The 12,902-nt window shown below is 43.4% G+C and overlaps 1 protein-coding gene across 1 annotated transcript in view; it reads left to right on the top strand.

The window, feature by feature from the left end:
• LOC120021773 (msx2-interacting protein-like) overlaps window positions 1-12,902 on the top strand; it is a 34,055-nt gene that overhangs the window by 1,764 nt on the left and 19,389 nt on the right. Inside the window, exons 2-7 of the mRNA XM_038965625.1 lie at window positions 6,556-6,876; window positions 9,625-10,110; window positions 10,380-10,543; window positions 10,785-10,985; window positions 11,153-11,304; window positions 11,400-11,525. Of these exons, the coding sequence (XP_038821553.1) occupies window positions 6,556-6,876; window positions 9,625-10,110; window positions 10,380-10,543; window positions 10,785-10,985; window positions 11,153-11,304; window positions 11,400-11,525 (1,450 nt within the window). The remainder of the gene's footprint in view (window positions 1-6,555; window positions 6,877-9,624; window positions 10,111-10,379; window positions 10,544-10,784; window positions 10,986-11,152; window positions 11,305-11,399; window positions 11,526-12,902) is intronic.

The raw sequence follows: 12,902 nt of genomic DNA on the forward strand, positions 1-12,902 counted from the left end.
GATCTATGCACAGCAAATTTTGTCTAGCTTTTTTTCCCTTTTTAATATTTTTTACTTTGACCAATTACATAGGTACTGTTTAATAGAGTGCAGATGCAGATTTATTTAGGCTATCTACAGTGCAGGTGGAAAGGCCACTAGGACAGTAATGCTTAGTTAGCTATAGTTAACTAGCCAGATAATTTAAAACATAATTTGTAACAGTTGACTACCCAGTTAGTCTGTTTATTTTATACCTGCTGCTGAAATGTCGCGATCGCTCTCTCGGGCAACAGTTCCCTCGCACTGGTACACACAGACACGCACTGAAGGGTCATTAAGATAATGGCTGACATGTAGATTATTTTTATTATTATTGATAATATTTAAGTATGCTTTCATTAATTACATTAACAAAAGTTATTAAACAAATTTCGACGACCTTTCAAACCCTAATTTTTTAACTTGGAACAGCGCTTTCAGGCTGGTGTATTTTCAGTCTGCGCAATCTCAAGCAGCCTACTGTCACACACAGATTCAGACTAGCGGCAAATAAACTTGAACAAAGCGGAATCAGGAAATGAATGCCCACTCCATTGCTATTCAGTGCAGATTCCGCTTTGATCAATCATTTTTGTCTCTGTTAATCTGGGCCGGCGATACGCTACTTTTATAGAAGAGCCAGTACGCAATTCCCCAGAAATTTGAAGTGCCGTTATGTTGCTCTGGCCCAAGTCGAGCACTGCTTTCAGCTAAGCGCCAGATTCAGTGAACATGAGCACCGTGTGTACCTGCACAAGGATCTAGTGTTTCAGTGTACAACTACTGAAGAGCACCCTCTTTTAGACATGCTCACTAATGTACTCATATTAAAGCAAGCCTGTAGAGTAGCTCTCAAACCCTTCTCTGTACCTAGGGTTTTCACGACTGGCTCCATGTAAACTACAATTCCGACTCTGTGTTTTAGCGTTTAGAAATGTTATTCATCGTTTTCGAAACATATGCTGATATGCCCCTTTCGCCTTTCACATCAGCAAGAAAGAATCTTTAAAATAAGAAAGATACACCTACTGTAGCAGCTTTGCAAAGATCCACAAAGCTGTGTGTCTCAGTTGACGGACTACACTTCCTACCCAGCTATGGTATTCGGAGCAGGCTAGATAGATAATTAGCACAGGTACCTGCCTATGTCTTCAGTCTGTCTTTCGTAAACAAGCAGTGTAACTTAAGATATGACTGTGTGGGAAACCTTAACCCTATAAAGTAAAACAAACTATAAAAGTCTAAGCCGTGAGGGGGGAGGTGGCTTTTACCAAGTTAACATATGGAATTGTTTTAATATGGTCATGCCATTTGTCCTTTAGCTATTTGATTTGGAGTTTTAGGACCCCTTTATATTTTTATATATATATATGAGAGAAAGTATTTGATAAAATATTGAATTTGGACTTTACTACTAAACTCAGCAAAAAAAAAAACGTCCTCTCACTGTCAACTGTTTATTTTCAGCAAACTTAACGTGTAAATATTTGAATGAACATAACAATATTCAACAACTGAGACATAAACTGAACAAGTTCCACAGACTTGACTAACAGAAATGGAATAATTAAAAGGGGGGTCAAAATCAAAAGTAACAGTCAGTATCTGGTGTGGCCACCAGCTGCATTAAGTACCGCAGTGCATCTCCTCATGGACTGCACCAGATTTGCCAGTTCTTGCTGTGAGATGTTACCCCACTCTTCCACCAAGGCACCTGCAAGTTCCCTGACATTTCTGGAGGGAATGGCCCTGGTCCTCACCCTCTGCTCCAACAGGTCCCAGGCATGCTCAATGGGATTGAGATCCGGGCTCTTCGCTGGCCATGGCAGAACACTGACATTCCTGTCTTGCAGGAAATCACGCACAGAACGAGCAGTATTGCTGGTGGCATTGTCATGCTGGAGGGTCATGTCAGGATGAGCCTGCAGGAAGGGTACCACATGAGGGAGGAGGATGTCTTCCCTGTTACGCACAGCGTTGAGATTGCCTGCAATGACAACAAGCTCAGTCTGATGATGCTGTGACACACCGCCCCAGACCATGACGGACCCTCCACCTCCAAATCGATCCCGCTCCACAGTACAGGCCTCGGTGTAACGCTCATTCCTTCGACGATAAACGCAAATCTGACCATCACCCCTGGTGAGACAAAACCGCGACTCATCAGTGAAGAGCAATTTTTGCCAGTCCTGTCTGGTCCAGCGACGGTGGGTTTGTGCCCATGGGTGACGTTGTTGCCGGTGATGTCTGGTGAGGACCTGCCTTACAACAGGCCTACAAGCCCAGTCCAGCCTCTCTCAGCCTATTGTGGACAGTCTGAGCACTGATAGAGGGATTGTGCGTTCCTGGTGTAACTTGGGCAGTTGTTGTTGCCATCCTGTACCTGTCCCGCAGGTGTGATGTTCGGATGTACCGATCCTGTGCAGATGTTGTTACACGTGGTCTGACACTGCGAGGACGATCAGCTGTCTGTCTTGTCTCCCTTTAGCGCTGTCTTAGGCATCTCACAGTACGGACATTGCAATTTATTGCCCTGGCCACATCTGCGGTCCTAATTCCTCCTTGCAGCATGCCTAAGGCACGTTCACGCAGATGAACAGGGACCCTGGGCATGTTTCTTTTAGTGTTTTTCAGAGTCAGTAGAAGGGCCTCTTTAGTGTCCTAAGTTTTCATAACTGTGACCTTAATTGCTGTTAGTGTCTTAACGACTGTTCCACAGGTGCATGTTCATTAATTGTTTGTGGTTCATTGAACAAGCATGGGAAAAAGTGTTTAAACCCTTTACAATGAAGATCTGCAAGTTATTTGGATTTTTACAAATTCTCTTTGAAAGATAGCGTCCTGAAAAAGGGACGTTTCTTTTTTTGCTGAGTTTATAACCCATAGAAACACATTGAATAACACATTCATAAATGGCAGACAGTCAAAAAAAATCAGACGGAATATTTTGAATTGTCTGTCCTATATCTAGGAAATATTAGAACGCTCAGGATTGCTTTATACACTGCTCAAAAAATAAAGGGAGCACTTAAACAACACAATGTAACTCCAAGTCAATCACACTTCTGTGAAATCAAACTGTCCACTTAGGAAGCAACACTGATTGACAATAAATTTCACATGCTGTTGTGCAAATGGAATAGACACCCCCAATAAAGGAGTGGTTCTGCAGGTGGTGACCACAGACCACTTCTCAGTTCCTATGCTTCCTGGCTGATGTTTTGGTCACTTTTGAATGCTGGCGGTGCTGTCACTCGTGGTAGCATGAGACGGAGTCTACAACCCACACAAGTGGCTCAGGTAGTGCAGCTCATCCAGGATGGCACATCAATGCGAGCTGTGGCAAGAAGGTTTGCTGTGTCTGTCAGCGTAGTGTCCAGAGCATGGAGGCGCTACCAGGAGACAGGCCAGTACATCAGGAGACATGGAGGAGGCCGTAGGGGGGCAACAACCCAGCAGCAGGACCGCTACCTCCGCCTTTGTGCAAGGAGTAGCACTGCCAGAGCCCTGCAAAATGACCTCCAGCAGGCCACAAATGTGCATGTGTCTGCTCAAACGGTCAGAAACAGACTCCATGAGGGTGGTATGAGGGCCCGACGTCCACAGGTGGGGGTTGTGCTTACAGCCCAACACCGTGCAGGACGTTTGGCATTTGCCAGAGAACACCAAAATTGGCAAATTCGCCACTGGCGCCCTGTGCTCTTCACAGATGAAAGCAGGTTCACACTGAGCACATGTGACAGACGTGACAGAGTCTGGAGACGCCGTGGAGAACGTTCTGCTGCCTGCAACATCCTACCTCTGGCGAGCACATGGAGGGCTGTGCAGCCCCCAAAAGAAATGCCACCCCACACCATGACCGGTTTGGCGGTGGGTCAGTCATGGTGTGGGGTGGCATTTCTTTTGGGGGCTGCACAGCCCTCCATGTGCTCGCCAGAGGTAGCCTGACTGCCATTAGGTACCGAGATGAGATCCTCAGACCCCTTGTGAGACCATATGCTGGTGCGGTTGGCCCTGGGTTCCTCCTAATGCAAGACAATGCTAGACCTCATGTGGCTGGAGTGTGTCAGCAGTTCCTGCAAGAGGAAGGCATTGATGCTATGGACTGGCCCGCCCGTTCCCCAGACCTGAATCCAATTGAGCACATCTGGGACATCATGTCTCGCTCCATCCACCAACGCCACGTTGCACCACAGACTGTCCAGGAGTTGGGGGATGCTTTAGTCCAGGTCTGGGAGGAGATCCCTCAGGAGACCATCCGCCACCTCATCAGGAGCATGCCCAGGCGTTGTAGGAAGGTCATACAGGCACGTGGAGGCCACACACACTACGGAGCCTCATTTTGACTTGTTTTAAGGGCATTACATCAAAGTTGGATCAGCCTGTAGTGTGGTTTTTCCACTTTAATTTGAGTGTGACTCCAAATCCAGACCTCCATGGGTCGATAAATTTGATTTCCATTGATAATTTTTGTGTGATTTTGTTGTCAGCACATTCAACTATGTAAAGAAAAAAGTATTTAATAAGAATATTTCATTCATTCAGATCTAGGATGTGTTATTTTAGTGTTCCCTTTATTTTTTTGAGCAGTGTATATATTTTTCGACTCATTTAACCCCTTTTTGTTGGCCTAAGACTACCTCCATACTTCCATTCATTTGTATGGGTTACCTTCAGACGAGTCCAGTGACACGTGGTGGCCGTAGAGTAAAACTGAGAACTCCATTGTGAGTCTTCCCTTTCCACAGTCGGATAATATTAGTTTGTAGCCCAAATGGTTTGGGCGCAACAGACTTTAGTTGGCACATCAGCGTTACCGACTTCAGACAAGTCCCTTGGTGCTTGAGGGGGTCGTAGCGCAAAACGGAGAACACCATCGTGTTTGTCGGTCAAACCGTTGGAATGCTAGCCGTTTTAGTGAGAAGACAAATTTTCGGCATGTCTTATGGTCTGACAAACACGTCTGTTGCTCGGCCACCTTCCACCTCAGATGCAGAAGGGCGACTTTGTAGGCGGATGTGGTGGATTGACACGCAGCCCATGCATAACAACTATCTCTAGCTTAAACTGACAGATTTTTATGGGGATCTTTGTATTATGTTACTTAGACTCTTAATTAAGGATGAACCTGTTATGTTTTTTGAAATTTGTTTCTCACTGATATGAACGATGCATGTTAATTTTTAGAGCAAGCGTCGGGGCTCTTAACCTGTCTAGGACTGGGGTTCCGCTAGAACATATCATTATGTTAGGTCAGCAACTAGTCACAGAAAGCATACAGTGATTTTCCAACCAAAGAGAGGAGTCACAAAAAGCAGAAATATTGATAAAATGAATCACTAACTTTTGATATTCTTCATCAGATGACACTCCCAGGACAACATGTTACACAATACATGTATGTTTTATTCGATCAAGTTCATATTTATATCCAAAAACCTCAGTTTACATTTGGCTTAGCCTCCAAAACATCCCGCTAATTTGCACAGAGCCACATCAAATCACAGAAATACTCATAATAAACATTGATAAAAGATACAAGTGTTATTCACAGATTTAAAGATATACTTCTCCTTAATGCAAACGCTGTGTCAGATTTTTTTTTTAAATCACGGGAATAAGCAAACCATGCAATATTCTGAGTACAGCGCTCAGAAGACAAATCAACCCAAAGAGATATCCGCCATGTTGGAGTCAACATAAGTCAGAAATAGCATTATAAATTTTCACTTACCTTTGATGATCTTCATCAGAATGCACTCCCAGGAATCCCAGTTCCACAATAAATGTTTGATTTGTTCCATAAAGTCCATTTATGTCCAAATTACTCCTTTTGCGGGCAGGTCCAGGCAAAAGTTCAGACAAAGTCATATTACAGTCCGTAGAAACATGTCAAACGAAGTATAGAATCAATCTTTAGGATGTTTTTAACATAAATCTTCAATAATGTTCCAACCGGAGAATTCCTTTGTCTTCAGAAAAGCAATGGAACAGAGCTCGCTCTCACGTGAACGAGCGTCACGAGCTCCTGGCATTCTGCCAGAGCCCTGACTCTTTCCCCTCTCTTTCGGCCCCACTTCACAGTAGAAGCATCAAACAAGGTTCTAAAGACTGTTGACATCTAGTGGAAGCCTTAGGAAGTGCAAAATGACCCCATAGACACTGTGTATTCAATAGGCCAAGAGTTGAAAACCTACAAACCTCAATTTCCCACTTCCTGGTTGGATTTTTCTCAGGTTTTCGCCTGCCATATGAGTTCTGTTATACTCACAGACATCATTCAAACAGTTTTAGAAACTTCAGAGTGTTTTCTATCCAAATCTACTATAATATGCATATATTCGCAACTGGGACTGAGTAGCAGGCAGTTTACTCTGGGCATGCTTTTCATCCAAATGTGAAAATGCTGCCCCCTATCCATAACAAGTTAATTATGTATTTCCAACTGATTATTATGCTCATGAGTGAAGGGACACGTACATAGTCCTCTCAATAAAGTGTGACGTCTCTTCCCTTTTTGTTCTTGCTCCTCAGCTATGGACGCGTCGAGAGCGTCAAGGTCCTGCGGAAGCGTGGGTCGGAGGGCGGCGTGGCAGCCTTTGTGGATTTTGTGGATATCAAAAGTGCACAGAAGGCTCACAATGCTGTCAACAAGATGGGGGACAGGGACCTGCGCACTGACTACAATGAACCTGGGTCTGTCCCTAGTGCTGTTCGGGGCCTTGATGACAACCCCCCCTCGAGCAGTCACGGGCGGGATGTTTCAGGATTCTCTAGGGGGGCAGTGGGTCCAGTGTTTGGCCCCCCAGTGTCCATTCACACCAGAGAGGGGCGTTATGAACGGATAAGAGATGGGTAAGTGGACATGGTCACCTCTGAGGGATCAGGGTGTCAGTAAAAAAAAAATTATCCCGCAATCACATGATTTCCTTGTTGGGTTATTAATAGAACAAGGAGAATATATTCCTTACAGTTTCATATAAAGGTAACCTAGGAAACGATCCCTTCTCCGTCTGCACAGACCTGTCCTTTCTCGCGGGATCTAAGTGAAATATTTATGCAAATCTATTGGTCATTTAAAGGTATGGATATGAGGTATTATCATTCAAAATTTCGGATTTATTGTGTGAGACGTATCCTGCTTTCAAGTTGGATATTACACCTGTGGGGAATATCCTGGTGATTTTGGATATATCACATTTGTTGGAATTTATCCTGGTGAATTTTTGGGGGTAATTAGATTTTCCGAACCATGGATTCTAACCACGATTTACCTGGGATCGTCGTTGCTTGGAAGTAAATCGTTGCCTGTGATGGATTTAATACCCCTATATTTTCGGACAGGTTAATTTACGTATGGACTATACATCAGAAAAGACAGGGAGTATTTTTTCCGTTCACCACCTTTTTCCACTGCTGGACATAAACTATTTTTCTGGATGTCTCCAAACCAAGGATGTCTGCTACTTGTCTGGATTTAAATAACATCATGGACCAAAGGATGTAAGTTGCCATTGTAAGGACGTAAATTGGCTAGGCATCAGTCATCACAGTGCCCCATCAGTACATCATTCACCGCTAATTGATCATTTTCAGACAAGGAAACAATATTTTACAGGGTATAATTGTAATTTAGTAAGGTGCTTATATCAAAAGGAACTAAAGAGAAACTGGGGAGTAACAGAACACACATCAAGAAATTCCATGGAAATATTTTTGGGGAGAGAGCGATGGCCATGAAGACAACTGAAGACATGCATTTTGGATGTACCTGCCTCATGGAAGAATGGATGTAACCCCCGTATTGGATGTAAGGATGTTGGGTATAGGATGTACACATGTGTAACCGCATTTCCATTGCTGGATTATTCCGCTCCAGTGTGGATTTAGCTGTATATCCTCTCAGCATCAGTATTTGGTTTGGGTTACGAACAAAGAATAGGAACATCAGCATTTTCAGCGAAAATCGAATGAAGACTGAAGAGGACGTCATCTACACAAAGTGATGGGAGTAGACGGTCTATTTTGCCCGTGGGATATGGAATAGGCCTATTTTAAGGAATTAATTACGTTGCTGTGGACTAGGATTATTCCATGCATTTTGGTGAGAGAAGATACTGTTTTTTTTACAGGAGTGTATGCAAACTGGCTTCCTAGTTTTGAAGAGGAATAATACCCGTCTCTATTTTGGACAGTAGTATGCAGACAACTCATGCTTTTTTGCTTCTTTATACTAGGTTGCCATAAGCAAATTGGACATTTTCAGTCTGGCCCATCTCTAGTGTCACTTTTGGAATGCACTGCTATGTGTGACTCATCGTTTTTTTCCCAAATCATAACTTTACTACTGCATCAATATTTGTCATAAGAAATCCATTGCTTTGGTTATTTTGTTTTCTTCCTTTTTCCATCAAACAAAGAGATTAAGAAATTACGGATTATACCTCAGATACCTACCTAACCTGCTGTTCTTCTCGAACGTCGAAGACTATACGCATGGTGACAACAAACATTTTTGCTCAGTTTTTTTTTTTTAATTTAAAAAAAAAATCCTGCTCACACCATTTCTGTCCTAGATTGTATTTGGGATTATAGGTTCGGTTACCGCTTTTGGAAAAGGTTGGTATTGTCCTGCCCTCTGCATCTCTTTTCCTAACCCAGATTTGCACCCTTGTCTCTTTCCTCGTCTCCTGCACTAATTGTTAGAGCTTTTAGTGAAAAAGACACAGCTGCTTGGGCCAGGGGGCTTCTGCAGACACCATCTGTGCCAATGGCTTGTCTTCCTTGCTCTCTTGCTCTCTTATTTTTGTCCCTCCCTCTCTCCTGTCTTTCTCTCCCTTCTATGCTTTTGCTCCTCCTAGTTACTAGGTGGCCTAGTATAGGCTAGTTAAGCTCCAGCAGGTCCGCCAGCATTTCCCTCACCTACGAGACCCCCCTGTTCTTACTTGATTCACAAGTGGTCTTTGATCTGAGGGAGTAGGAGTTGAAAAATGCCAAATGTGACGCGACACAGATTCCAGATGATTATAGTCAACGGTAGAGTTCAACAGCTTTCCAGCCCATCATTACGGTTGTGGTAGTGTTACGTTTAGCCAAAAGAAAATAAATTCTCAACAATGTGTGTAGATGCATTCTTTAGTCTCAGCTTGGCCCTTATATTTGGTTTCATGTCCTTGGGTTACCTGACCTTGCTCTATGCCACTATCAGAATAGATCTGCCCCCATTTTATTAACGTATACAAGCTGTTGTCTGTCAGCATAAATACTAGAGAAGGACGTAATAAAATGTACTACCTACCAACCATCGTTTGAATTGACCAAATGCCCTAATGTATTCTATTGTTCCTAATGGAATCACAAACCACTGTCCTCTATAGAACCAGCGCTCCGCAGCATTCCGGTTTTGTTTGTGTATTTAAGTTGACGTTTTTACAGTGCACTTGCCTATTTGAAACGTCATTGTGTATTGGAACTGTCCAATAGTTATCTGCAAGTTTTTCTATAAGTATTTTTGGAGTCACAATAACAGACTCTCTCCCCCTCTTTCTCTCTCTCTCTCCACTCTTCCCTTTCTATCCATCCTTTGCATGTGTCTTCCAACAGCTCAGAGAGCCGGGAGCGTGCATATGATCACAGCCCCTATGGACACCATGAGCGCGGTGGCACTTTTGATAGACAGCGTCACTACAACGCAGACTATTACCGCGATCGCACCATGTTTGCAGCTGGAGTTAGCCCTGGGCCTGGAAGTGCTGGCGCTATGGGTGGGAGCTTTGAAACCCCGGAGCCTCATTTTGAGTCCAGGATCCGAGGAGATCCCTTCACCTTGTCTAGTGCTGCGCGGCGCGACCCTTATCGAGATGACAGAGGGCGTCGTGTTGACAGAACTTACCATCGCCGCAGTCGGTCATCTCATTCTTCACAATCTCGACACCCCTCCCCGCAAAGGACCACGGGGCAAACGCCCAAAGCCCCACATTCCCCCAAAAGAGCCCCCCTCTCCCCAGGTAGAGGTCCACGCTCTAGGTCCCGCAGTAGGTCCTCTAGCTCTGATTCTGTCAGCAGCACCAGCAGTACTGGCAGTGGCAGGTAGGATGTGCTTCTGTGATAGTGCGGATGTTTGTTCATTATGGATGGAGCACAATTCAGTCAATTAGCCTGTGTTGTAGACATGTGTGCAAGAGATGGGAACATTAAATTTACCCAGTTGTAAAAGAGTTTAAAATACATTGTTGACTGTAGGATTATGGAGAGAATTTCACTGACCTGAGATGCATACAGACGTACCCTCTATTTATAATGTTAGCTGAAGACCCTCTGAACATTTCCCTCTTATCTCACATTTGTCCGTTTGGCAGCAGCGATTCAAACAGCAGCTCAAGTGATGGGTCTCATGCACGCTCTGTTCAGTCCTCTGCTACACATGCACCCCCCTCTCAGCCGTGCTCTATGGTGATGGAAGGTGACGAACCACGCAGAAGCTTTGGCATCAGGGTGCAGAACCTACCAGTGCGCTCCACAGGCGAGTACCACTACCTAGCAGTATACACACAAACATGCATTCTGGCTGCACTTTGCTGTGCACCATGACATTATGAAGGGGGTCACTAATAAATAGCGTACCTCCTCTGCTATGGTGAGCTGTAGAGCTAGCTTATCAAAGCAATTCTCCCTCGGATTTTCAACCTTTACATAACATTTCATTTTGTCCTTAACAATGCAGCTGCGTGACCCGTCAATTAACTGTCCTTTTCCCTCTCCAGACACAAGTTTAAAAGATGGACTGTTCCATGAGTTCAAGAAACATGGGAAAGTGACATCCGTGCAGATCCACGGGGCCTTGGAGGACCGATATGGTCTGGTGTTCTTCAGACAGCAGGAAGACCAAGAGAAAGCCCTCAACGTCTCCAAAGGAAAGCTTTTCTTCGGCATGATGATCGAGGTTTCTGCCTGGAACGGCCCTGGTATGAAACGTTTTAGATTGTTGAAATGTAATACCACATCTGTAATTCAATCATTATTTGAGCTTGGGCCTTCAATACCAATGATGTGTATTGTAATGAGGGCTCATTCACATACTGTTGAGTGTACTTGTCTTGTTTGGTGATTGTAATAGATGTCTTTCCCTCAGAAACAGAGAGCGAGAATGAATTCAGGCCTTTGGATGGACGGATTGATGAATTCCACCCCAAGGCGACTAGGACCCTGTTTATCGGCAACTTGGAGAAGACCACCAGTTACCAACAACTCCTTGATATCTTTCAGCGCTTTGGAGAGATTGTGGTATGTGTGTTACTGGCCACTGAAAGGTTATGCAAGTGAAATGTCACCTCTAAAATATATATTTTTAAAAATCCATTTTGTCATCCCTCCCACAGGATATTGACATTAAAAAGGTTAATGGTGTTCCTCAATACGCCTTTGTGCAGTATTCTGATATTGTCAGTGTCTGCAAAGCTATAAAGAAGATGGATGGAGAGTATTTGGGGAGCAACCGGCTCAAGGTATTATTCCTAAATCTATATTGCCCTAACCTCTTATGTACAGTGCATTCGGAAAGTATTCAGACACCTTCCCTTTTTCCACATTTTGTTACATTACAGCATTATCCTAAAATGTATTAAATAAAAACAAAAATCCTCATCAATCTACTAGAGGTCGACCGATTATGATTTTTCAACGCCGATACCGATTATTGGAGGACCCAAAAAAAAGCCGATACCGATTAATCGGCCAATTTTTATTTAGTTATTTATTTGTAATAATGACAATTACAACAATACTGAATGAACACTTATTTTAACTTAATACATCAATACAATCAATTTAGCCTCAAATAAATAATGAAACATGTTCAATTTGGTTTAAATAATGCAAAAACAAAGTGTTGGAGAAGAAAGTAAAAGTGCAATATGTGCCATGTAAGAAAGCTAATGTTTAAGTTCCTTGCTCAGAACATGAGAACATATGAAAGCTGGTGGTTCCTTTTAACATGAGTCTTCAATATTCCCAGGTAAGAAGTTTTAGGTTGTAGTTATTATAGGAATTATAGGACTATTTCTCTCTATACCATTTGTATTTCATTAACCTTTGACTATTGGATGTTCTTATAGGCACTTTAGTATTGCCAGTGTAACAGTATAGCTTCCATCACTCTCCTCGCTCCTACCTGGGCTCGAACCAGGAACACAACGACAACAGCCACCCTCGAAGCAGCGTTACCCATGCAGAGCAAGGGGAATAACTACTCCAAGTCTCAGAGCGAGTGACGTTTGAAACGCTATTAGCGCGCACCCTGCTAACTAGCTAGCCATTTCACATCGGTTACACCAGCCTAATCTCGGGAGTTGATAGGCTTGAAGCAGCGAAGAGCTTCTGGCAAAACGCAGGAAAGTGCTGTTTGAATGAATGCTTACGAGCCTGCTGCTGCCTAACACTGCTCAGACTGCTCTATCAAATCATAGACTTAGTTATAACATAATAACACACAGAAATACGAGCCTTAGGTCATTAATATGGTCGAATCCGGAAACTATCATCTCGAAAACAAGATGTTTATTCTTTCAGTGAAATACGGAACCGTTCCGTATTTTATCTAACGGGTGGCATCCATAAGTCTAAATATTCCTGTTGCATTGCACAACCTTCAATGTTATGTCATAATTATGTAAAATTCTGGCAAATTAGGCGGCCCAAACTGTTGCATATACACTGACTCTGCGTGCAATGAACGCAAGTGACACAATTTCAACTGGTTAATATTGCCTGCTAACCTGGATTTCTTTTAGCTAAATATGCAGGTTTAAAAATATTTACTTCTGTGTATTGATTTTAAGAAAGGCATTGATGTTTATGGTTAGGTACACATTGGAGCAACGTAC

This window comes from Salvelinus namaycush, chromosome 2, assembly GCF_016432855.1.
Source record: "Salvelinus namaycush isolate Seneca chromosome 2, SaNama_1.0, whole genome shotgun sequence".
Classification (NCBI taxonomy): domain Eukaryota; kingdom Metazoa; phylum Chordata; class Actinopteri; order Salmoniformes; family Salmonidae; genus Salvelinus; species Salvelinus namaycush.